The sequence below is a fragment of the Podarcis cretensis genome (assembly GCF_951804945.1).
Source record: "Podarcis cretensis genome assembly, chromosome: 16".
NCBI lineage: Eukaryota > Metazoa > Chordata > Lepidosauria > Squamata > Lacertidae > Podarcis > Podarcis cretensis.
Window position 1 is genome coordinate 18,376,620 of NC_137186.1, and position 26,792 is coordinate 18,403,411.

A 26,792-nucleotide genomic window follows, 5' to 3' on the forward strand; every position below is an offset into this window, starting at 1 on the left:
TAAGGAGAACAGGGTACTGGGGGATCTAATGCTCAGATCTGGGACTGGCATGGTGGTACTTATTGTTAATCCTCAATGCACTTCTTCATGAAGTGCATAGGAAAACCATGGAACCCCCTCCCACTCAAGGCAATGATGGCCACCAATTTGGATGGCTTTAAAAGAGGATTAGACAAATCCATGGAGAGAGGATGACTGATGACTACGAGCCATGATGGCTACCCTCCGCCTCTGCAGATGGAGACAGCAACGCTTTCAAATACCAGTTGCTAGAAACCACAGGAGGGGAGAGGGCTCTTGTGCTCAGGTCCTGTTTATGGGTTTCCCACAGGGTTTGGCTACTGTTGTACTAGGTGGGCCTTTGGCCTGATAAAGCACGCTGTTCTTATGACATCTCTGATGTGTCTTACGTCTAGGGTGCATCCAGGCATTCTCTGCTCCTCCATATCCTAACTCGCTTCACCACTTTAAGCACAAAGACACATTTTTAAAACTAGACATTGAGAGAGAGAGAGAGAGAGAGAGAGAGAGAGAGAGAGAGAGAGAATTTTGCTTCTTGCAACAGTTTGCCTTCATGAGATTTTCTCGGTGTGGGAGCAACAGTCTCTGCAGCCAAGAACATTCAACTTGCATTAAGCAATGAGGGCTGTGCCCTTCCCTGCCCCATTCCCCCTAGTGCTGGGCTCGACAGAAAGCACATAAGGACACCCCAGCTTCAAGACAGATGTGCCTTTTGTTCTGCGTGATGCACTGGGCACCCCTGAAATGTCACCAAGCGCCAGTCTCACCTGTCTGCCCCACCTGCCCTCCCAAGCCCCAATCTGTATTTCTGCACCTTCTCTTACATGATGTACAACGAAAATGTCAGCGAGGGGGGTGGGGTGGGGAGATGCTAAGAGTGACGTACAAAGGAATAATCTACCGTGCTCAGGAATCCAAAAGGGCATTGCAAAATCTCCAAAGATTTTCTCACTTCCTTGTCTATATATGGTGGTACGTATTGTTAACACTTCCAGATTGCTTAATGTGCCCTGAATAACCACGCAGGTAGGTAGGTATGGGGAAGACATCAGGAAGCCCTGTAGGTAGGAGGAAGACATCAGGAATTTGCCTGCAGGTTTATAATCTAAAATAAAAATTCAAAGCGCAGGGAGAAGTGGGCTGAAAGCAGAGGCTCAATAGGGCTGTTCGCATCCTGAGCTCTCCATGGTGCTGAAACCCCTGCCCTGTCTTGCTCCATTGGCTCAGCTGTGGAACTAGCTGTGGCACTCTTCCTATGCTCTTAAGACCCCATCCCCAGGTCTAAAGCTCCAGCTCAGGACAGTGCCACCCCACAATTCCTTTGTGCAGCGACCCCACAGACATAAAAAAAGTATGGCTCTGCCTTCTTCCTGGCAAAACTCCGCTTAAGACTCGACAGGCCAGATAAAAATTCCATACCTCTCTGACCCTTCCGAGATGCCTCTCCTCCTGCAGCTCTGTAGGGTGTGCTGACTCAATTAAATTAAGGTTGCTTCTGGTATTACTATTATTACCAACAAGTGTAGCTAATCTACTTCTTTTCAAGCTCCTAATTAGCTATTTGATTAATTATGCATCCTCAATTTAATGGGCTAACGGTTTTTGAAGAGCATTTGCCCCCCCCCCCCATTTCACATTTATATTTTTTAAAATGAAAAACAAGCCCTGCTCCAGCTATCAGTGAGCACCAGTCAGCTTTGGGACTTGAAAAGAGAGCGGTGAGCAGGATGGAGAGAAGAGAACGCTTAAAAATGTAAATGATTTTAGAGAGGAGGCAGGGCGATTTCCCAGAGGGAGCCCTTATAAGTAGCCTTTTTGAAAATTGGTGCTCTCCAGATATTTTGGACTACAACTTCCATCAGCCACAGCCAGCATGGGGCCGATGAGAGCTGCAGTACAAAATAGTCCCAGGAGATGATGGGAGCTGTAGTTCAGAAACATCCGGAGGACACCAGGTTGCTGTGCATTCAAATTTCTGAGGTGTTGTGGAAAGGAGGTTGCTTAAACAGACCTCCTCTGGAGCAAGTCTTTATCACCTGGAATAAATCCTGCATTTGATGGATCCAGGCCTTTTTAGTTTGGCGATGACATGGGTGGGCCAGGGCAGCATTCACCTTGCCAGTACATCTAAGTGGGGGAAGCTGGAGACTGCGCACACTGCAGGCAGACAACGGAGAAAACAACAAAGGGAACCCACAAAGGGTACCCTTAGTGTTGTCAGCTGGATGCCAGTAGGATGCTGGGAAAATTCAGTGGCATGAAAGAATTGCTGTTCCCTTGATTTTTTTTATTGGGGTGGGGTGGGGATGATGGCAGCTCATCTCCCCCTGCCTTTGACCTTTAATGTTTTACTTCCTTTTTTATCGGGATCAATGCCTTGCACCTTTAACATCTAACCATGAATTATTTGAAACTGGCATCCTTCAAGATGAAAAAGCGTACTCATCCGGGATTATTGGGAGACTTTCATTAACTTTTTGAATGCTTGTTTTCTTGATTGCAACAGTGATATTCCATTTGGATCTAGTCAGCCACTGCTATTTAATTTGGACAGAAATCTTCACAGACTTCTACCCATTTTCTACTGATTATGGAATTTGGAATGAACTTCTAATGAACTCAGACTGATCAGAAAATGAAAAAAAATCTAGTTTAATTTTAAAGCATGGTTGAAAAAAAAAACAAATTAGACATTATTTGGGTAAATATAATTATCCAATATGTATGCATTCATTAGATTTTGTAAACCAGAAGATTAATCAAGTCAGCATAAATTAGCTAAAAGATCTGGATAACTATAAGTCATGCTGGTCTTATTAAAGGAAAAATAACAGAATGAGCCCTAGCTGGTTAGGATTTTTCCTGATGCTCGATATAAGGTATTTAGGACTGAATGATTGGAATTTGTTCTTAATATTACTTACCTGCCCTGCAAAAAAATTTAACAAATGGTAAGTGACTTGATTTTGAGTTACTAGCTTAGCTTCATTAATTTAAGTGGATCTGCTCAAGTAGAACATACTTGGATACAACCCTAAACTTTAGTTCTGGGAGGGGAATATGGGTGTGTGTGTCTCCTAACAACTCTCAGCATGCTTAACGAACTCTAGCTCCCAGGATTCTTGAGGGAAGCCATGACTGTTTGGAATGGCATGATAGTGCTTTAAATGTACAGTACAGATGGATTCTCTCTGAGTGTGTCTTTGTCTCTCACACGTACACTCTACTGGAACCAAGGGTCATCCAGTGAAGGATGGGAGATTCAGGACAGACAGAAGCAAGCTTTTCTTTAAACAGTACAGAATGAAACTACAGAATTCACTGCCGTGGGATGTAGGAATGGCGTTTCAAAAAGGGGGGATTTTCATGGAGGATAAGGTTATCAATTATGGCTGTTTTCTCCCTCCAGGATAAGAGGTACCATATTATGCCTCTGAATACCAGCTACTGGGCATCAGCAGGAGACGTCTGCTTGTGTGCTTCCCAGAAGAGGCAACTGGTTGGCTTCTGTGAGAAGGAGGACGCTGGACTAGGTGGGCCTTTGGTCTTACCCAGTATGGTTCAGCTTGTGTTCTTATGGCTACAGGGATCTATATTCAGATTCCACAAGGCTCCTCTTATGTTCTTAAACCCCCTTAAAAACTCAAGCAAGTGAGTCAATTCGTACATAATGGGACAGGCAAATCCAGGGCACCACAGGCAGAGACACACAATAGTATATCTCCATAATGTGAGCCATTGTGCTGTAGTGGTTAGAAAGCAAAACTACCAGGAGCTTGAGAGACCAGGGTTCAAATACTTACTTGCCTATGAAGCTTACTGGGTGACTTTGGGCCAGTCACTGCCTCCCAGGCTAACCTACCTCACAAGGTTGTTGTGGGGAGGGGGAGAACCATGTACACTTGAGCTCCTTGGAGAAAATGGTGGAATATAACCGTAATAAATAAATAAATAAATAAATAAATAAATAAATAAATAAATAATATTTTCAAAACACCAAAGGCTGCTTGAAAGAGAGGATGGTTCTTACAGTGCAGGCAACTCATCCTACTTCTAACCTCTGGTAAACATGCCTGGCAGGCTACAGCAAACATTACGCATCAAACTATACAAACACACAAACATCAGGATCAGCTCTTTTAACAGCGTGGGAGGGACAAGAATGAAAAAGTTACATCTAAGTGATGGAGGCTTGCAGGGTAATAACTGCAAACTGCTGAACTTTTGACACTGAACTCTTGGTACAGTGAGCTGCGGTAAAAACTGACGTACCAACTTAAATCAAAGGTAAAATGTTTGATTCCTCTATAGCGCGCTATGATTTTATCTCATTTACAAATCAAGGGCATATGCAGTGACATTTATCAGAGACTTTCCTCGGATTATGGAAAAAAGATTAACAGCGAACTGTAACATTATGAAGGAGGATTTCTGCAAATTGCTGATGGAACTCACATGCTGACAACTTTCCCCTCGTTACATGTAAAGAAGAAAAATATATAAAACATGTCACCTCCTTTTAGTAATTACATGATGGAAATCATTTTACTGGGCTTCTTCTTGTTCGTTTTTGCATTCTGAAAACAAAATAAAAAATAATCTAAAAAGAAAAGAAAGAGCACACTCATCAGGCAAACAGGTTTAGCAAGTTCCGGTGCTATTTCCAAAACCTGCAAATGTTATTTGGGCCCCACCAGGCTGGTGGCTTATTTTTGTGGGTATATTTTGTAACATGCAGTTGATGCAACAATAGTGATTTAGTGCTGGATTCATATGGGACCATCCACACATCACTGCCATTATTAGTTGTTCTGAGATGCTTCCCCAATGCTACAGCATGATTGTCGTCTGGAGAGGCACTCTGGCATTATAGTGCAACGAAAAAGGGACAGCACTGCCATTCCAGGAACACCTATGGTATAAAAAGCCACAGGTTTCAAGTAGGATGTCACAGGGTATGCACTGATGGGAAACAAAGCAGTATGTCTCTCCTCTAAAACCTTTGAGGACGCAAACAGGATTCGCAAAGTTGGATTGCGTATAACCGCCCTGGTACCATCATGAGCACAAAACAGAAGAACATCAGAAGAACCTGTTCATCGGGCCAATGACCCACCTAATTCAACATCCTATTCTCATACTGGTCACTCAGATGTCCCAAGTGGGAGCCCATAAGCAGGATCCAAGCACAAGAGCCCTCTCCTCTCCTGTGGTTTCCAGCAACTGGTATTGAAAAGCATACTGCCTCTGAACGTGGAGGCCACTGAGGTGAAGATCCGTGGATAGCCTCATCCTCCATGAATTTGCCCAATCCTGTTTAAAAGCCATCCAAGTTGGTGGCCATCATCACTGCCTTGAGTGGGAGGGAGTTGCACAGTTTAACTACCTGCCATGTGACGAAGTCCTTTCTTTTATCTATCCTGAATCTTCATTGGATGCCCATAAGTTCTAGAGTTACGGGAGACGAAGAAAAACTTGTCTCTATTCACTTTATCCATGCCAGGCATGATTTTATAAGCTTCTCTCATGTCACCTTTTACTTGCCTTTTCTCTAAACCGAAAAGTCCCCAACGCTGCAGACTTTGGAAAAGAAAGATGGGCCACTGGCTTGATACGGCAAGCTCTTTTTATATCTTTGTGGAAAGCAAGACCCCGCTCATTCAGTTCTCATTAAAACCCGCCCCATGTTAAACCGGGAAGCATCAAGCCAAGCCGCTCAGTGACTGCCTGCAACCTCTGTTATTGATACCTTGTTTTACAACTTCAACAAACTTGCAATTTTCACATTTCTCTGTGTCTCTTGTCCCCAGCACAGCACCCCCTGCCAGCAGAATGAAATTTCATTGCTTTGCTGACTGGCAGTAATTGGTGCTGGCTCTGGCACTGGCTGGGAGAAAGATCGGGGACTGCATTGGCCTGAAGAGACAAGGGCGCTTCTCTTCCTCCCACGGAAAGGGCGAGCGCAGACCAAGGAGCAGGCAGCAAACATGTGGGAATGCAGTGGCTGAATTGATCATCAGCACAGATTTTATGGAATTAAATCAAAGAAATCAATACAATAAAAATGATAGAAGGAGAAAACAGCAGTACTATCTACCTGAGAGAGACACTGTTAGGCTGGTAAAGTACCATCTGGAAAGATAAATTTCACTTTGCGTTGTGGAGAGGGAGTCCTGTGTGTCTGTCTGCATGTGTTGTCTATAAGATAACATCCCACCCAACAGCACTGAAGCTTTTCAGGGTCCTCCAAACCTTTGGCAACACAGAATTTGACTGATTGCAGCGGCAGAGCGCATGCTATCACCATCTGGGATGGGTGCACTGCTCACTCTGGGAGCCCATTGCAGCTGCCCTTGTCGCTGTTTCAAGGGCACACTCATGCCACCCTGGCAGTCCTGCATGGCTTTGTGAGGCTGTGGCCAGACTCTTGGATCACAGCCTCGCAAAGCGGCACAGGAAGTGCACTCACATACCAGAGAACCCAGTGGAGGAGAGGGGCAGCAATGCTGCCGCAGCCTCTTCTCCTTTAAGCTGCTTCTGCCGCTGCGTCAGGCCTGACCTGGGAGTGGAGCTGTGTCTGGCTGGTGGCACTGAGCTGCCGTGTGAAGAAGCCGCCTCTACAGCCCCCTCACGTGCTGAAGCTAGGCACTCAAAGCCTCAATGAGAGAGCCTGTCATGGGGCACCTTTGCTCCCTCAGAAAATTACACCTGGGGCCACGCCCCCCCAGCTCCTCCATACTACGCCACTGGCTGACTGAACGTTCTATGGCCTTTTAATTATGTTTTAATTAAATGTATGTGTGAATGCAGCCTAGTTGTAGTTTGTTAAGGGTGCTGAGAGGTGTCAGGAGCTCTGTGAGGGGAAATTAGCAGTAAAATGTTTATTTATTTTAAAACTTCTGCTCCCCCCCCCATGCCACAGTCACAATTCAGCTCGGCCACCCACACCAGCACCCTTGCACCAAGGCAGACACAAGGCAGATGCGACAGCCGAGTGTTAACTGCGTGTGATCTCCTTGAAGCACGAGCTGTGAGAATTTGGTGCTCCCTAACGATTAAGGAACAAGCCACAGCATCCCACTAGGCAGCAGTGACTCAGAGGTGAGGCATGGTTAACTCTGCTTATGCTCAGAGCCACTGCCATCTCCTCCTGGAAGCTTCTTGTAAACCAGCAAAATCAAGGCCTGCTCTACAGATCATTGCAAATCTAAATCAAGGTGTGTCTTTTGGCTCAAACAATGGCCTGGCGTGGGGTCCTTCCCCTCCCGTCCCCCAGCTGCTGCTGCTGCTGCTGTCACACTGAGTTATCACTAAAACACCGTGAGCACCTTGGCTGAACAATGCACCAATCTTTTAAAAAGAAAAAGGCAGCTCTGGTAACGGCTCCTGGAACCATCTCCCAGGGACAGGATGTGCAAGAGAGGGGAGCTTGCAGGGCACAGATAACAAGGAGGCACGCCAGCCAACCCACGGCTACCTCCTAATCTGATGATGATTAACAAAGCCTCAGGTCTCCAAGGCACCGTCTTGCAACTCCGGGCAAGCATCCTGCTCCTACAGCTGCTGTGGGACAATGAATTATGGTGGTGGGGGAGGGGGGGTGCTGTATAATCAAAAGCCAGCAGCTTCAAAAGGAACAGGGTTCCAGAGATTCGTGTTGCACAAGATGTCGGAAAGGGCCTCCAAGGAGAGGAGGCGACTGAGTCCTGGACTCTCTACTCCAGCGGGCAGAACAAATCAAGGGTTGCTTCTCTGCAATGACGCACTGGCACTTTGAAAAGCCAGTCACATTGGGGGGGGGGGCAGCTTCGTGACTGCCAAAATGGGAAATGGTCCAAGCACAGCCCTGCACTTCCAAGCATTCCACTGCTCAGATGGACTGCTCTTACTGCTGGCAGCTCTGCAGGAAATCATTTCAGAAGCGGTGGTGCAAAAACAAGAGTGTTGATGTCCTATCACATCTCAGGGTCCTTCTTCTCCCCCCCCTTCAATAGTAATCAGTGGCTGAAACACACTGCAGACAAATGCTGCAGCTCTGCAATTCTGCCTGGGCAGTTGCCCACACTAAGCCTCTCTGCAAGCTGCCATCTGGCCTTTCATCTGTCACTATGGAAACAGTGATTATTCTAAACCAGAAAGACAATTTAAATGTTAATTTACATGGTTGTGCGTGTTTATGGAGAGAGGATGCCTCCCAAGGCAAGTGCCTTTGGCACCTTTAATTCTCTAGTAAGATAGCAGACCCGCAAGTGTGTCTTTCCCCTGATCACAGTGGCGGAGCTACAGCAGGTGCAGGGAACCTTTAGCTCTGAACTACAATTCCCATGGGCCACAGCAAGTGTGAACAATGACTATGGATGATGGGAGTTGTATTCCAGCAACATCTGGGGGACATTCGGGTTCCTTGGTTTTGAGCATGTGTGAGGAACATTTGGACCTCCAGATGCTGCTGGACTACAACTCCCATCAGCCTTGGCAAGTGTGACCAATAGCCAGGGATGGTGGGAGTAGTAGTTCAGCGACATGTGGAGGGCCAAAGGTCCCCCACAGCTGGTCTATAGGGAAGGAGAGGGGCAAATGTCACAGGATGTGTGACCTGGGAGCAAAGGATATGGAGAAAGGACTGCACCGAGCAGCAAAAGATTATTTCCTTGCAAAGAGCAGCTCAGCACCCCTGGCAGAATTGAGCCCCCTTGTGCCATGTGGCTCGTGCAGGAGCCAGATCTCCTCCCAGAACTCTTCTCTTAAGGCTCGTGAACAGTGCCGAAGGAACAGTGGTGGGTGAGGGAAGGACGTGGAGGCTCCTGTCCGCCACTGGTAGGTGGTCATATCTCCATGGCAACCCCATTTTTGCAGAGATAGAGAAAGGAATGAGATGGGGGAGGGATAAGGAGGGAGAGAAGCGACAGGTTGCCCCTCATCCTCAAGTCCTGCCCTGAAAAGGAAGGGCAGCTCAAGAGTGAGCCGTCAATACGGCTTTGAAAAATATACTGAAGGACAGACGAGCCACAGCAGCAGCAGCCTCAGGAACTGCGCTGCCTCTTCCCAGCTGCTTACAATCCCAGGCCCCTTTAAAAGGGTGGGGGTGAGTGGGGGACGCGCGCACACACAGAGGAGGCTTTGAACCCCAGTATTGGTTCCTCTCTGTTTTGCAAGCAAACAATGTGCACAAAACCTATTTTCCCCTTTTGCCAACAATCTCTGTGAGACCCCCCACCACCACCTACAAATCTCCGGGGGGGGGGGGAGGGGAGAGGAGAAACTTGTTAAGCAAGGCTGTCAGATGCTCCATCAACAATCTCACCGGCAGTTCATGCCCCCCCAGAAGCACCTTTCCTGCCCCCTTCCCCATCAATGCAGGGCTTCTGCAACACCTCCCTAATTAGCTTTGTTTTCCCCACCTGCAGGAAGAAAAGGGAACAAATCCACCTTGTCAAAGCACTTAAAGGTGTGCTGTCAGAGATGGGAGGCTTCCGGGAGGAGGGGGGTGGAGAGAGAGAGCCATGAACAAACAAGTGCATGTGTGTGTGTTTTTCTTGGAGGGGCAGGGAACGGATTTGTTTTATTCTTCCCCACCTCCTCTGGATGTAACTGAGCAGGGCTTTGATTTGTTGTTGCTGTTTCAAGAGCTATTAGCATGAAGCTAAGATAGCAGTCGAAAAAGAACCTCGCTTGATAGTGCACCTGCTGAAATTCAAGAAGAGGATTTTGGAAGGGGCGGGGGAAGTTAAGGTCAGAAGAAGAGTCGCCAGTGGATTCATTGATTTACTGCGTTTGTATCTCAACTTTCTTTCTCCAGTGTGCCCAAGATAGTGCACGTAGATCTCCCCATCCTCTTTAATCCCCACAACAACCATGTGAGGTAGGTTAGGCTGAGAGTGACTGGCCCATGGTCACCCAGAGAGCCTCATGATAGCTGAGTGAGGAGTTGAAACCTGGTCTACACCACCCTGGCTCTCAGTCTTGGATCAGGCCAAGACTGGATCCATCAACAGGCCCATTAACGTTTCCCCCTACTGGCCCATCCAAGATGCTTCCCAGAAGCTCAGAAGAAGGGTCATGGATAGCATTTCCCGAATGCTGCCCCCAGGGCCCCCCACAGCCATGGGTAGACTGTTCATTGGCATGGAGGCTCCACATACCATGTTTCTCATCCACAAATGCAACTAAAGCCCATTCAAAGCCCACCTAAGCAAGCAGCTCATCTTGCAGATGACAAGCAAGCAAATAACTGTACAAAAGAAGCCCTTGTTAGCGGAGCTAACGTGCGGACTTTCAAGGCTCTGCCTTTCATTTTCCCTTCCCCTCACCCCCAGAGATGCTCTTCCTGTCAACCTTTGGGGGGGGGGCGGAGATAGAAAAAGAAAAGCATAAATCAAAAATGTTTGCACAAATCCGTTTTGCAAAATGAGTGGAGAAGGGCGGCAAAACGAAAAGACACCCCTCCCAATCCAGCAATTTGTCAGAAGAGGTCTCATCCTTGCCAGACCCCGGCTCTTTCTCCTGTCTTCAATCATCTTCAGCTCTGAGGCTCAGTTTCTGTCGTCAAATCAGTCCCAAACACATCTTCCTATTCACTTCCTTTTTATTTTATTTTAAGCCTGCTGTTCCAATGCATCCTTTTGTTTCTTAGTGTAATGCTTCTTTTCTTGTATGATTTCTTTAAGGTTTCAGATTTCAGCTTTCTCTTGACACAGGAGGAGAGTGGATGCAGCTTAGAGGTTGTGCTGGGGCTTTGGACGCCCTAGGTTACCTTGCTGCATCATTTTGAGGTTTTCCTTTTAAAGCCTGAAATGGAGCTATTTGCAGCCTGCCCCTCCTTCCCTCAACAAAATGGCAGCAACCAAAGCCCACATTCTTCCTCCCTGCCATCCCCGAGAAGTCTCCCTCCTTGAGAGAGGACCCAAAAGGGAGCTGTTTAATTTAGAGAGAAAGATACTGCCTGCCTACTTGTGCTAAATTATTTTCACACTCTGCAGTGGAAGCTGATGCCTGCCTGTGAACTGGAGGCGGAGAAAGCGGTGGCGGGGAAGGAGGGAGGAAATAACTGGGAAATTAAGTGCTTAACTGATTTCTGCACTCTTCCTTTTTTCCCACCACTCCCCAGGGCATTGAAATGCTATGTCCTGAACTGGCAGAGATGCCAGTCTGGGCAGAATGATGCCTGTGTGGAACAGATACTATTGCAAGTCAGAACACAGTGGCCAATAGGGACACCCAAACCACAGCTATGGTGTCAACTCTCCAACCACTTCCACTGGCCTCATAAGAACATCAGAAGAGCCCTTCTGGATCAGGCCAATGACCCATCAAGTACAGCATCCTGTTCTCATAGTGGCCAACCAGGTGCCTGTGAGAAACCAGCAGCAAGCAGGACCCAGGTACAAGAGCCCTCTCCCCTCCTGTGGTTTCCAGCAACTGGCATGCAGAAGCATTAGTGCCTCTAACTATGGCGGTAGAGCAAAGCTTTTATCACGGCTAGTAGCCATCCATAGACTTCTCCTCCACGAATTTGTCCAATCATCTTGTAGATCCATCCAAGTTGTTGGTCATCACTTCCTCTTGCAGCAGAGAGTTGCACAGTTGAACCATGTGAAGACATTCTTTCTTTTCTCTGTCCTGACTCTTCCAACATTCATCTTCACTGCATATGAGACAGGTAGAAAAACTTTTCTCCATCCATCTTCTCCATGCCATGTGTAATTTTATAAACTTCTCTCCTGTCAGTTCTTACTCACTTTTGCTCTAAACTAAAAAGTCCCAAAAGTTGCAACCTTCATAGGGAAGTCACTCCATCCCCTTGATTATTTTGGTTGCCCTTATCGGAACCTTTTCCAACTCTGCAATAACATTTTTTTAAGTAGAAAAACAAGATTGTGAAGATTCGCAGTGGGTTGGGAGTCTTGTGTGGGAGTGAAGTTAATAGTGCAAAGCATCCAAGCCAGCCTGCTATCTGGGGATGATGGGAGCTGCAGTCAAAAATATATGGTGGGCACCAAGTTGGGAAAGGCTGAATTACAGAGCAGTCAGACTTGGCTTTGAACTAAGATGTTTATAGTCTGACACAAGTCTGCCTGAATTTATTGTTACTTTTTTTTTTTTTTTGAAAGACAGCTGTGCCTAGCCTGTGACCCTCCAGCCCACCTGGACTACAAGTCCTATCTGCCCTGATGACTGGCCATGATGACTGGGGCTGATGGCAGCTGGAGTTCAACCAGGTCAGAAGGGTCATTGGTGTAAAACTACATTCACGTCAGCTCAGAACATAAGAGCCCACTTTGGGCATCAGAGGGGACAGGAGGATGCAGTATTGGGCTGCTGCAACTGGCAGGCAGAATGAACCCTACGAATTGGCTAGGCCTGGTATAAATATTCAAGAGCAGGGGTGGGGAAACTTTTTGGCTCCATGGGCCTACTAGAAGGCCAAATTTGACAAGTGGGGAGGGCCACCTCTTGTCAATCAGCTGACATCACAAATGACACCAGGGGATATGGTGCTTTGAAGTCCCATTGTTGGGATTTCAAAGCATGCTGCTTCGAACTGCTCATTTGCTAAGGGGTTTAATCCCCGAGCGTCAGTTGATGAGCAAGTATTAAATCCTGTTGTCATGGCTGCTTGCTGCTGGGAACAGGGTGTGCAGTTAAGACGGGATCAAACTTGGCTGATGGGCGGGCGGGTTTGTTCTGGGGTGAAATTGCCTTGCCGGCCACGACTGGCCCACTGCCTGGAGATTCCCACCCTACCTGCCCCCCACCCCCGCTCAAGAGCCTGGCAGGTGAAAAGAGGAGCATCACCAGTCTTTGGTTTCCACAACTCACAGCTAGTGGTGGTGTAGTGGTTAGTGTCAGATTAGGACCAGGGAGACCAGGGTTCTGATCCTCACTCAGTCATGAAGCCCACTGGGTGGCCTTGGAGGCCAGTCACTGCCTCTCAGCCTAACCCACCTCACAGGGTTGCTGTGGGGATTAAGTGAGGTAGGGGAGAACCATGCAGGCCACCTTGAGCTCCTTGGAGAGAAAAGGTGGGATATAAATGTAATAAACACCAACAAGGATTCCCTTTTATACATAACCAGGAAACACCCACCCCATTGCCCGGTTGCACAGTCGTGGCCGTGAACATAGGTTAGCATGCTCATTTCATCAACTGGAAAGCTGTGATTCCTGCCCAGCAGTGGGTTGGACTAGATGACCCTCAGGGTCCCTTCCAACTCTACAATTCTATGAAAGAGGTGCGGGTGAAAAATCCATGCACTTAGCACAGTCAGGAAGAGTGAACTTGCTGTGCCATGCAGGTGGCTAAAAAAACGTTAACGAGGAACTAACCTGCATTAAGCCATCATGAATATGCACCCCCAGTCTGAAAAATTAACAGAGGATGGTGATTATTCATTGCTGTAGACGCAGCACACTTGCTTTCTTGTCAAACATCGTCAGCGGCTGCTCTCGCCGAACAAAGCCACTGCTAACTTATGAGCTGCTATCTGTCTGCCCACAGGCAAGCTCGGGTCCCTGGTATTAGGATCCCAGCAGCTGACTTTGAAGGACAGATCAGCCTCTTTGCACACTCCCTCCCCTCTCTCCAGAAACCCCTGAGCTGCAAAGCCCCCTCCTCAGCAAAACATAACCTTTTATGTAGCTAGGAAGGGTGAAGTCACACAGCCAGAGGCAAAGGGAGGTGGGTAACATTTCAGACTCATTTATTCTCACCACCCAAAGGTGCCAAATGCACAGCACACTGGCTAGCGGTTCAAACAGGAGAAAAATGCAGCAAGGAAATGGGGAGAGTTGGTGGAAGGAGACGGATGTCAAGAACATAAGAAGAGCTTGGTGGCTCAGGCTTATGGCCCACGCAGCCCATCTTCCTGTTCTCACGGTGGTCAACCAGATGCCTCAATGGGAAACCTGCAAGCAGGATCTGAGCACAAAAACACTTTCCCCTTCGGTGTCCAGCAACCAGCATTCAGAAACATTACGTGGAGGCAGAGCAGAACCTCACAGCCAGTATCCATTGAGAGCCTTAAGCTCCTTTGTTGATTTTGTCTGACCCTCTTTTAAAGCCACCCAAGTTAGTGTCCATCACTACACCTTGTGGTAGCAAATCCAGACAATGAGTGAGGGCCACTGCTTTCCTGTTTTCTCAGGAGTGTCTGGTTGGCCGCAGATTCAAATGACAAGAAAAGAGATTCTGGCAAAACATTAGGAAGAAGTTTCTGATGTTAAGAGCTGTTCTAAAGTGGAACAAACGCCCTTGGAAGGTGGTGGGCTCTGTTTCCTTGGAGGTTTTCACATAGAGGTTGGGTGGCCAACTGTTAGAGATTCTTTTGCTGTGATTCCTGCATTGCAGGAAGTTGGACTAGGTTGGACTCAGGGTACCTTTGAATTCTACAATTCTATTATCATAGTCCATCAGCTATAAAGACGACTTAAAACGAGTACACACACACATTTCCTGCAGACAAATACTTGCTTTTCTAAAGAAAGTAAACAACAACAAAACAACAGTAAAGTCAGCAAGTATCTTCCCCCATGGTTCCTTTCTCGGACCCTTGATCCTCCCATAGTTCTTGGGGGCTTGAAACATGAGAAGAGAAATCGACTAGAACAAAATGGAATTGACTACAGGCCCCCTCAAGACAATTGGATTTCAAAAAGACAAGAGCAGAGAAACAGCCTTAAATTCCCATCCTTAATTGCAAAACTGCTATCAATTAGAAGGAGAGATCAGAGGGGGAGATTTATGCTTAGCTGAGCAAAGAAATTGACAGGGAGGAAAAAAGTTTTTTAAGAGAGAGAGAGAGAGAGAGAGAGAGAGAGAGAGAGAGAGAGAGAGAAGAGGAAGGAAGGGAGAACTGTGAATGTTCGTATTAATTAAGGCAAGGCCTAGGGTGAACAGTTCAGTGGCTGATCTAAGGCACAGTGAGCTAAGATGAAGCCATCCCCCCACCAACAGCTCATTTAAAAAAAGTTCTGCCACCACTTTTGAGGACAATAAAGGTTGTTTCTGACCAGTGTAAGCATAAGGCCTAGAAACAGAGAGACACAAAACATACACTCTTCAAATTCCTAATCAGCCACTAGTGAATGAGCTTCAGGAAAGAGTTATCATCCAGCATATTTTGTGAATCAAACCCACCTCCTGTCCCTTCCAAGGTGACTTACACAGAGCTGTCTGTGGAATGTTTACATGGTGTGCAAATGGAAATGAATTGGTGACATTTTCAAGCATCCTTCTAGCTCGGCCATCACCAGCCTGCTACCTGCCAAATCTTTGGGACTACATCTCCCATCAGCCCCAGTGTCATATGTTGAGTGGGACTGATGAAAGTGGTGGTCCACAACAGGGTGTCTGGTGTGGGCAGACCGCAGGCTTGTGGGATCCAATTTGAAACGTTTTTGTTTTTTACTGGAACCCCAAGATTCACCACCTGGAGCCACATGGTTTGGTGAAGGGAAAGTGAGGATCCTCTTTGAATTAAGGAAGCCTCTGAATGTAGGCTTAGCAAAGGGGTTTGTTTTCAAGAGTAGAACTGAGCTTGAAGTTTTGTCACACAAAAACCCACTCCTGGTTTCCGATAAGAGGAGCCTGGTTGGATCAGTCCAGCATCCTGTTCTCACAGTGGCCAACCACAATGTCTGAGCACAAGAGCTCTCTATCTCTCTCTCTCTCTCCTGTGATTTCCAGCAACTGGGATTCAAAAGCAGTCCTGCCTGCAGAGCAGAGCCATCATGGCTAGTAGCCATCAACAGCTCTCTAATCTATGAATTCGTCTAACTCTCTTTTAAAGTCATCCAGGTTAGCAGCCATCACTGCTTCCTATGGAAGTGAGTCCCCTAGTCTAACTATGCTCTGTGTGAGGAAGTACAACAGCTTTTGTTAGCGACCTAGAAGAAAATAAAAAGCACATCATGAATACTGGAAGCTTTCTAACACACCTTTTACTCTAATCCTAGGCGAGATGTCCAATATATCCCTAACAAGTGCACAAGCTATCCCACCTTTTCCTCCAAGGAGCTCAAAGTGATGTAAATGGTTCTCCCCCTCCTTAATTAACCCCACAACAACCCTGTGAGGTAGGTTAGGCTGAGAGCCAGCGACTGGCCCAGTGAGCACCATGGCCCTGGCCCTGGATTTGAACCCTGGTCTCTCCCAGGTCCTGGTCCGACACTGTTAAAACACTACACCACACTGGCTCTGGGCTGTGAAAATTAAATGAACTTGGGAACAGTTTGCATACTTTATACAAGGTTTAAGGATTCAGCTTTTCTGAGAGCCAGTGTGGTGTAATGCTTAAGAGTGATAGACTCGTAATCTGGGGAACCGGGTTCGTGTCTCCTCTCCTCCACATGCAGCTGCTGGGTGACCTTGGGCTAGTCACACTTCTCTGAAGTCTCTCAGCCCCACTCACCTCACAGAGTGTTTGTTGTGGGGGAGGAAGGGAAAGGAGAATGTTAGCTGCTTTGAGACTCCTTCGGGTAGTGATAAGGCGGGATATCAAATCCAAACTCCTCCTCCTCCTCCTTCTCCTCCTCCTCCTCCTCTTCTTCTTCTTCTTCTTCTTCTTCTTCTTCTTCTTCTTCTTCTTCTTCTTCTTCCCAACTCCTCCTCCTCCTCCTCCTCTTCTTCTTCTTCTCCTCCTTCTCTCATCCAACATGCCTCTCTGACCCTTCCATCTTTGACACAATGTGAAATACATCCCTTATCGCCCCCATTTGAAAGGGAAGGGGGAACTCTTCAGAACCATTTTTGCCACTGTTGACGCCTTTCCTCAGCTTGTCTGAGGGGAACATGGAAGAGGCAAAGGGGGAACCTTTCTTTATATAATTTGGTCAAGTGCTGCTGTTTCAGGATGCGCAGGCGCCACAGCCTAACCGAGACAGGCAGGCGGGAGAGGCAGCTGCAGCACCTCATCATGCAAAATAACAAACAAATAAACAAACAACAGCCCAAAGCCAATCACCTTACATTTGCTGCCTCTTTTTCAAAAGTATTTATTTATTTACCTATTATTTCCTTACTAGATTTCTATCTAAAGAGAAACCAGGGTGGCACCAGCTTTCAGAGGAGTTGCCGCCCACCCAGAGCCCATGGGATCGCCAGTCCTTTGGGCCACATTCAGACCATAAGTTTAGAGCCTGTGATACCGCTTTAAACAGCTTCCCCCAAGGGATTCTGGGAGCTGTAGGTTGTTAGAGGTGCTGAGAGTTGTTAGGAGACTCGATATTCCCCTCACAGGGTTGCTATTCCCAGAGTCCCCTGTGAAGAGGGCTTGTCAAACCGCTCCGGGAATTGTAGCTCCGTGAGGGGAAGGTGGAGAAAGAACTCTCAGCACCTGTAACAAACTACAGCTCTCTGTCCACATTCTCCTCTGTCTCTGCCCACCGGTGGCATGTGGCCTCTGGAAGGTTGCCTACAAAGGCATGCAGCCCTCACCCCTGGTAAAAGTACAGAGCTAGATGAACCTAACTTGGAATAAGGCCAAAGGCGCCAACTTGCCTCCCACACTGGAGGGCAGGGCCATCACATGACATGACACGTCACGTCACATGATTCGTTCGCCCCAGTGGGATGTGTGGTGGGGAGGAGACCTCCTTCTCACAGCATGCACCGGGGGGGGGGGGCAGGATGCATGGAGGGCAATCATAACCCTCGCTCATCAGGTGGGGTGCCCAGAAGGCACCTGAGGATGACAGGGTATGTCTGCCCCCTCAATATTGGGGGGTGGGGCTTGGCCCCCAATTCAAAATATTGAGCCCCCTGGCGCGGCGGATAAGACAGTTCTTACATTCCTGTATAACCCACCAACTGTCCCCTCACCTCCCACCCAATCTGGCCTGCTCCCTCTTGGCTTCTTCATAAGCCACAGGGCTTGGCGGGGAGGAGGGAGCCTTATCTCATTTGTGCAAAAAGCCCAGGAGGACTGGGTGGGTTTTCGCCTGATCCAGCACAACCCCACCAGGACCAGCGAGCCCATGCAGACGGCATATTTTTGGCTTTCTAATAACCACCCAACCCACCCTTTTCTGAAAAGCAGAAAGCTTTTCTCCAAACAGATGCCAAGTCGGGGACGGCTTCCTTTGCCCTCTTTGCATTTTGAGCGTCGAAAACAGATCAGGGAGGGAATAATCAAGGCTGCTGCTCCAGCACCTTCCCAAGCAGAGAGAGGTAATTGAAAAACGCCTGCCTTTTGTCTGGAAAGCTCCTCACGGCGGCACCAGGCACATGGCGAGACATACGCTCGGTGGCTGCAGAGCCTCGGAGAAGGAAGCCAGCGGCGTTGGGAGCCACTGTTTGGAAGCCAAGTTACGGAGACTCTTAGAAATCAAATGCTGGAGAGATCATAATGAACAGCAGGCAGGGAGGTCATGATAGTAGCTGAAAATCTGGTGTAGTTGCAATGTCTGGGAGACATTATTATTATTAATTAAATTTGTTAGTCACTTTATCTTGCCCAAGGCAAATTAAAGGCAAAATAAACAAACAAAACCCCCACATAGATACATTAAAACCAAGTGGGAGGCAGGGTATATTTAAAACATCCCACCCATTTCTAGAAGGCCACAGATAGTTAAAGGCCTGGTTTATAGAGGAAGGATTTTACAAGGCACTTAAAGATATATGATGATGGTGTCAGGGGCAGAGCCCAGTGGCCAGAGCATCTGCTAAGTGGGCAGAAGGTTTCAGGTTCAATCCCTGGTGGCATTTCCATGAAGGGCTTGGAGACAACCTCTGTCTGAAGCCCGGAGAGCCTCTGGCAGTCAGTGTTGACAATACTGAGCTAGATGGACATAAGAATCTAAGAAGAGCCCCATGGCTCATCTAGTCCAGCATCCTGTTCTCACAATGACTGACCAGATGCCTTTGGGAAACCAGCAAGCAGGATTTGAGGACAGAGCAGGGACTTTTGTGTGTGTTTGCACAGAAGAGTCCCATCAGCCTCCACCTTCACTCTGAAGTGGTGCAGACAGATACGAACCTGCCATCTCATTAAGAACGAGGCTCTATCACAAGACAGGCCATCCCTGCATTCTGTGGCACACAGCCATGCTTCCCTCTTCATCCACTTGTTGCAAATTTTAGCAACAGATCACCAATCTGTCTCACATTCCACACTACTGTTTTCTCTTCTACCCTTCAGGTCATTCAGAAGTCGAACTAACTGGTTCTCTTGGCAAATCCCACCTTGCCAACTCCGTCATTCATTCTTTGACTCCCCGCCACCCATAACTCTGAATCTCCTTACTGTGCAGGAGCTGTGTGTACAATCTGCCGGGGCTCTATCACATCCCCAACATTTTGCATCAGCTGATTTATAGGTTCCCCACTAATTTATATTGTGTTAAATATTAGCGAAATGTAACTTGGTACATTTTTCCTTCATTTGGCATGCCTATGGATTCCAAGGGTATCTTATGTCAGGCCCATTTCCATGCATCTTGAAGAACACTAAACTAGTTCTTTCCCCAATTTGGTCCAATGTGGATGAGTTGCCATGTTGCTCGTGAACTGTGGCTAGTCACTGAGCTAAACAGACTGGCGGTCTGACTCTGTATAAGGCAGCTTTCTTTATTCCTATGTCCAGCTCTTGGGTGCCTAGTGCAAAGCAAATATTGACTAGTTTAGGTACAGATGGTGCTCACTAAGAGCATAAGAACTTAAGAATAGTGTGCTGGATCAGGCCAACGGCCCATCCAATCTGGCATCCTGTTCCCACAGTGGCCAACCAGTTGCTCATTGTGGGAAACTCACAAGCAGGACCCAAGCTCCCCTCCTGCAGCTTCCAGTAACTGATATTCCAAAGAATTTCTGCCTCTGACTGTGGAGGCAGAGCAGAGTCATTCTGGCTAGTTGCCATTGATCGTCGTATTCTCGGTGAATTTATCTAATCCTCTTTCAAAGCTATCCAAGTTGGTGGGAGGGAGTTCCATAGTTTAACGATGCACTGCATGAAATATGACTTTCTTTTATCTGTCCAGGATCTTCCAACATGCAGCTCCATAAGATGTTAGTCCCAGAGTTACAAGAGAGGGAGACAAACTTTTCTCTGTCAATTTTCTCCACGCCATGCAGAATTCCTGTCACATGAACACTCGCCTTCTCTCTAAACTAAAAAGTCGCCAGTGCTGCAACCATTCCTCCTGGGGGATTCGCTTCATCCCCTTGGTCGTTTTGGCTGCCTCTTTTCCTGAATCTCTTCCAACTCTACAACATCCTTCTTGAGGTGAGGCGACCAGAACTGTACACACTATTCCAAATGCGGTCACAGCTCAGAGGGGAAAGTGCTTTTCTTGCCGGGGCTAATTGCTAGCTAAATGGAGGATACCTGTGCTGGCAATTGGCAAATCGATTAGGTGCAAAATAAGGCATCAGAAAACATCCAGAGCTCTTGCTCCTTCCAGACAATAAGGGCCACTTTGTTTCCTATTAATGAGGACGGCTAGTGCATGCCAAAGTTTGCTTCGTCCGCCTGCTGCATGAGCCTGTGCTCTGCCAACGGAGCCGAAGAGTTAAGGGGGATGCCCTGAGAGTGGTCGCCTGGGTAACACCTTTGCCATGGAGCTTTGCTAGTTAAATTTGATTGGCAAGAACAGTTCACACCATTAAGGAAAGGAGACATGAAATTCTGAGGACCAGCAGCCATGCCAGACAATTGAAATTAAAAGACTGACAGCCAAGTAGAACAGGGATGGGGGGGGGGGGGAAACCCACTCCTATGAACCGCAGGAGTCCCCGAGGCTTTGAAACCAAGAAAGTTAAACAGTTGGGATGGAAATGGAGGCAGATGATCTGCAAATGTGCGCACACACACATGCACACTTCACATTAGAACATCCCACTGAGGATCAATTAACTCCTCAAACCACCGCAAATAAGGCTGACATCCTGCAGACAGCAGATGAGATAATAAATAAATTATATTCACTGTTATGCACGGTGTCTGGGCTGCATTCCTCCAAACAACAAGGAAAGTCTGAGTGTTTGTGGGGGCTGGGAAAGGAGAAATCATGAAAAAGGGAAAAAAGAAATCTGTAAAAAAGAAAAAAATACCCCTGCACATAGAGAACTATGTTGAGAGATGCCATAGGTCAGGGGTAGAGCTACTTTACATAGGAATGCAAGAAGAGGCTGCTGGATCAGGCCAATGGCCCATTTACACCACAATCCTGCTCTTAAAGTGGCCACCCAGATGTCTCAGTAGGAAACTCACAAGCAGGATTCGAGTGTGCAGTTTCAAGCTGTGGAGGTAGAACAGAACCATCATGGATGGTAGCCATCGAGAGCCCTCTTCTCCAGAATTTTGTCCAATCCTCTTTTAAAGCCATCCAAGTTGGTGGCCATCTCTGCCTCTTGTGGGGGTTCTATAGTTTGGCTATGCTCTGCATGAACAAGTCCTTTCTTTTATCTGTCCCGCATCATGTCCACAAATTCTAGCATTATGATAAAAGAGGCAGGAAAAACTTTTCTCTGTCCATGCCGGGCATAATTTTGTGAACTTTTATCATGTCACATCTTACTTGTCTTTTCTCTGAACTAAAAAGTCGCAAAAGCTGTAACCTTTCTTCATAGTGAGTCATTCCTCGAGTTGACGAGGCTCATTGGACAGTAACAAGAAACAAGAGCCTTCATTATCATTTGTCTGGTCCTGTGGAACTCTCCGCCAATAGAGATTCAGCAGGTGCGTTCAGTTTCAACTTTTAAATGTCTGCTGAAAACTCTTCCATTCCACCAGGCCTATGTAGGCAATTAAGAATACATCCTTCCGCAATGGTTAACTGACGCCTATTTTTAACCTTTCAATAGTTTTTATTGTAGTACAAAACATCTGGGGGTCACCACATTGGTGAAGCCTGTTCTATATACGGCAGCCTCCGGAACCCATGCTCTGCTCCTTCCCCTCCACCCTTTAAAGACCAAATCATTGTGATTTTGCTCCATAGGCAGCTTTCTCAGAATCGCTGCTTCATTCCAAGGTGCCTTGCCTACTTTCTCTACCATGTCTCCATTTTAAAATGTTTGAATGGCTTCACTCTGTGCATCTGAAGTGTCATGCGAGTGTTGTATAAAGTGCATTTATGATATATTAAAAGTGCTCTCAGCCAATTCTGGAAAGTTCTGGAGGGGGTGTCATTTATTTTCAATATCAAGGACACAGGATATTAATTCTGAAAGCAAAACAAAACACACCTTGGTACAGTCTGGGATCTTTTTTCTTTTTCTTTTTGGTAAGCAATGAATTTAATGAAGTTTGGATCTAATTCCTCTCTTCTGCGGCTGCCTTTGCTAATAAGTTGGGCAAGATTTCAGCAGAAAGAACAGCTGGGACAATTTCTGTCATTTGGCATCCCCAAGGCCTTGGGGTTTTGACTGCTAAATTTGGACACTCGGTTTTCATTTCTGTAATAGCTTTTTGCAATGTTCCCAGGGAGAGGTATATCAAAGCCCATTAATGCAAATATGTGCTTCCACTTTCTTAGAATGCTTCCAGACAACCTCCCTTGTTACAACGAGAAATGACAAGTAGTTTTGCTCACAAGACTATTTCCAGGTGTGGAACCTGGAAATGGGTGTGGCTAGAGGGAACGTATGAACAGCTCAGCTGGATCAGAATAAAGTTTAGTCCAGCATCCTGCTTCTCACAGCAGTCAATGAGATTTACCCAGGCCTTGAATGCCAATATAGCCATCATAACTAGCAGCTACTATCATCCACACCTTAAAGGTAGAGGAAGAGGGGATCCCTAGCGTGGAATTTGCCTTTTTCACAGCTACCAAAAACCATTTTCCTTGGTTTGCCAATATCCTTTATTAAGTGGACACTGTGTTCCAGGTGAGGTGGAATAGGGTGATACTATTACTTCCTGCAATCTGGACACTAAATTTGTGTTGACGCAACCCTAGAATAAAACTAGCCTTTCTGCATGACACTGCTGACTCCGGCTTAGACAGTGGTCTATTAAAACCACTGTAGCTATTTCACATGTACCAGCTGTTAAGCCAGGAGTCTCTCATATGTGCATCTGATTCTCGTTACCCACTGGGACATTTGCCAGTCTCCAATCTCACAACACTTCACCCCTTCTCCAATGATTGAATCCGCTTCATCAGATGCATGAAATGCAATCCTGAGTTGATTGTATAATGGAATAATCTTTAATACAGTATAACGTCTGTTAGTCTTTAAGGTGCTGTAGACTCTTTGTTGTTTTTACCACCAACAAACTAAAATGGCTACTTCTCTGGATTTTTTTTTTCCATGATAGCATCTAGTGCAGGGCTGGACAGGCTTATCAGTACTTTGCTTTTAACTGGAACCCCAATATATACCAACCAGAGCCAGGAGTGAAAAAAGTGCGGATAGAATTAAAGAAGAGCCCATTCCGAGACCGGGAAATTGTTCTTCAGCAGCAAAACTGAAACTGAGTTCACCATCCTCTCACACAAATGTCCACTCTGGATTAGCTATCAAGTTTAGGTTGGATGAAAAGTCATTTTGGTGTCACATTTTTAAATAACCAGGAAGCAGGAAAACAAAAACCCTTCTGCAAATCAACCTGGAGATCTATCAATAGATACCAGTTTATCTCTTTACCCACTTATGGTCAAGTAAAAGGTAAAGGGACCCCTGACCATTAGGTCCAGTCGTGGCCGACTCTGGGGTAGCGGTGCTCATCTCACTTTACTGGCCGAGGCAGCCAGCGTACAGCTTCCGGGTCATGTGGCCAGCATGACTAAGCCACTTCTGGAGAACCAGAGCAGCGCACGGAAACGCCGTTTACCTTCCCGCCGGAGCAGTACCTATTTATCTACTTGCACTTTGACGTGCTTTCGAACTCCTAGGTTGGCAGATGTAGGGATCGAGCAACGGGAGCTCACCCCGTCGCGGGGATTCGAACCGCCGACCTTCTGATCGGCAAGCCCTAGGCTCTGTGGTTTAGACCACAGCGCCACCCGCATCCCACTATGGTCAAGTAGACAAACACAAAACAAAACAAAACAAAACAAAACAAAACAAAACAAAACAAAACAAAACAAAACAAAACAAACAAAAACAGATGGAGCCAGTGATTCATTGTGTCATGAGTTCAACGCACACATGCAAATGGTAGCCAATGAAATGTAGTGGGAGGTGGGGAAATCTGCAATGTTTTGACATCATCCTCTATTGAGGTACTGAATGTTATTTCCCTCCAATACTGCTGTTCATGACGCACACAGATACACAGCAATCGTGGAATGATGCATTTCAATGGCAGGCAAACAAGTGAAAGCAAGAAAGTGGAAAGGAAAATGGCAGAACAGCCTGCTGATCTGGGAGAAGTCTCTGGGGAGCTGGAGTTTGTCCACAGTCAGCTTTCTGGGTCATGTGGCCAGCATGACTAAACTGCTTCTGGCACAATGGAACATCGTGATGGAAACCATAGCACACAGAAAATGCTGTTTACCTTCCTGTCGCAGCAGTACCTATTTATCTACTTGTGCTGGTATGCTTTCAAACGGCAAGATTGGCAGAAGCTGGGAAAGAGCAACAGGAGCTCACCCCATCATGCAAATTCGAACCGCCGACCTTCTGATCAGCAAGCCCAAGAGGCTCAGTGGTTTAGATCACAGTGCCACCCGCGTCTCTTGTTAGGTATAACACACATACACACAATATGAACATATAATATTTAGACCAGGATTCACGGACCTCGCACCCTGCAGGTGTTTCAGACTAAAACTGCCATCAGCCCAACAAGCATGGCTACGGCAAAGGTTGGTGAAGGCTGTTCTACAGCTACAGATCAGTGCTGACAATGACCATGGAAAAATGTGTCCACCAGATTGAAGCTGGTAGCAGGCAAGACATTTCACGTAGATTCCTACTGATTTGGAATAGACCATGCAGCCTCTCGTAGACCAAGTAATTCGTCTTCCGTCCACGCTTACTGAGGTGGAGATTGCCATCTCAACAGAACACAGTTCTGTTCTGTTTCTTCTTTGCTGTCAATGTGGATCTTTAGGGATGTTTGTCTTGATTTTCTAACCCTCCTTGTTTTGATGATTTACACTCAAGCAGATTCCTGCTTGCATTTCCATTTAAGATTTCCAGCATAAACAGGACGTCACAGAGCTACTTCTTCAAACAGACTGACTGATACCCCAGCTTCCCCAGACAGCATACAAGCCTACGCAAACCAGGAACCCACCCAGTTACAACCCAGTGGGTGGTAGGAGAGAACCATCCCATAGATCATAGGAAGTGGTTGGGCCAGGGGCCAAAAATATTGGAAGCAGAAGGATTGGGGGGGGGGTATGGAAGCCAGCAGCAGGAGCTCATCCTACCTCAATTCGGCCAGTGTCAGGCTGGAACCCACGGGAAGGGTCCTCGGTCGTCACTCGGCACTGGATGGCGCATCCATTGATCCGCACGTTGTCCTGTTTGAGGCCCAGGTCAGGAAGGCTCTTCCCCTCAGAGATGTGGATTTGGGCATGGACGAGGTCCACACTGAAAAGGAAGGGAAGGAGTTAGTCAGAGAATGTGTGTGAAGCTTGGAGTAATTCCTTAGGCATTTTGTGTCTTGTGCAGATATTTATTTACTTATTGCATTTATACCCCACTTTATTGTCATACGTGTGGAGGAAAAACTTAAACACGTTGCAGAATTCAGCAGAGTTCCAGAGGCAATATTTCATCCAGCAGAGCTTTTACTTGTGCTGAAGGCAAATAAGTCTGCTGCAACTGCATTTCTTATGGACTGTGCCAATTCTGATTGTAATGGATTTGGTGACCATTATGCTCATTTGCCTTCAGCACAAATAAAAGCTCTGCTGGATGAAGTACGATTGCCTCTGGTCTATTTTTGGGAACTCTGTAACGTGTTTAAATTTTCCCTCCACATGTATGTCACTTATATCCTCCAAAGAGCTCAAGGTGGTATACATAGTGCCCTCCATTTTATCCTTGCAACAACCCCTGTGAAGTCGGCTAGGCTGAGAGGAAGTGACTGGTCAGAGGTCCCTCAGCGAGCCCCATGGCCATGTGAGACTAGAATCCTGGTCTCCCAGGTCTAACCACTACACCACACTCTCTTTCAGGACAGTCCTTTTTGCATCTGCCTCTGTCTCGTGGCTCTGCCTTTGCCAGAGCTCCTTTCATCACCTTTTGTGAAGAGATATCTGTGGGGCTGAGATGCTGTTTTTGTGGTGCACAATCAAGGAAGAAGGAGGAGCCATTCCACCCTCGACCCTCCAGATCTGCCCTGTCTCTGGTCAGCTTGGCACTAGTCCTTTTCTCTGCAGGGAAAATATCCTGTTTTGGCTTCTTGATCAGTCTCGTTGTGGTTGTTTTGTTAGCTTTTGGCCTCTTTTACCTCTCCTCTTTTCCTTATTTGCTTGTCTCGTCATCCCCTCCCCCTTTCCCCTGCGTTTGTGATTCTGTACATTGAACAAGAATTGGCTTCATTGGTTAATCACAATGATGCTATTGAGGAATTTAAGTCCATAACACCCGCTGAGCGCCGACTAATTCTCCAGCACACTCGAAGATGAAGAAACCTTAATCTGTTTTGGTCAATTTGAGTTAACCCATTATCCGTTGAAAGATAAAAGATCGTGAAAATTGACTATAGCTTTGTATATGTCTGGTTATATCACCTGAGCAAACATTTGCTATTCTGTGTCTCATTTCTTAAGTTTACATTTTCAAAGTTTAGTTCTTAATAAAAATATATATAAATTTAGTTAAGTTTTAGTTTCTTTAGTCTGGGGATTTTTTTTAAAAGTCCTTTATG

The 26,792-nt window shown here is 46.7% G+C and overlaps 1 protein-coding gene across 11 annotated transcripts in view; it reads right to left on the reverse strand.

Annotated features, from left to right (window-relative positions):
* The window catches only part of PC (pyruvate carboxylase), a 263,520-nt gene that overhangs the window by 116,805 nt on the left and 119,923 nt on the right, over positions 1-26,792 (reverse strand). For all 11 annotated transcript variants that reach the window (XM_079956475.1, XM_079956470.1, XM_079956471.1 and 8 more), the window contains one exon: positions 25,345-25,507. In XM_079956475.1, coding sequence (XP_079812601.1) covers positions 25,345-25,507 — 163 coding nt within the window. The remainder of the gene's footprint in view (positions 1-25,344; positions 25,508-26,792) is intronic.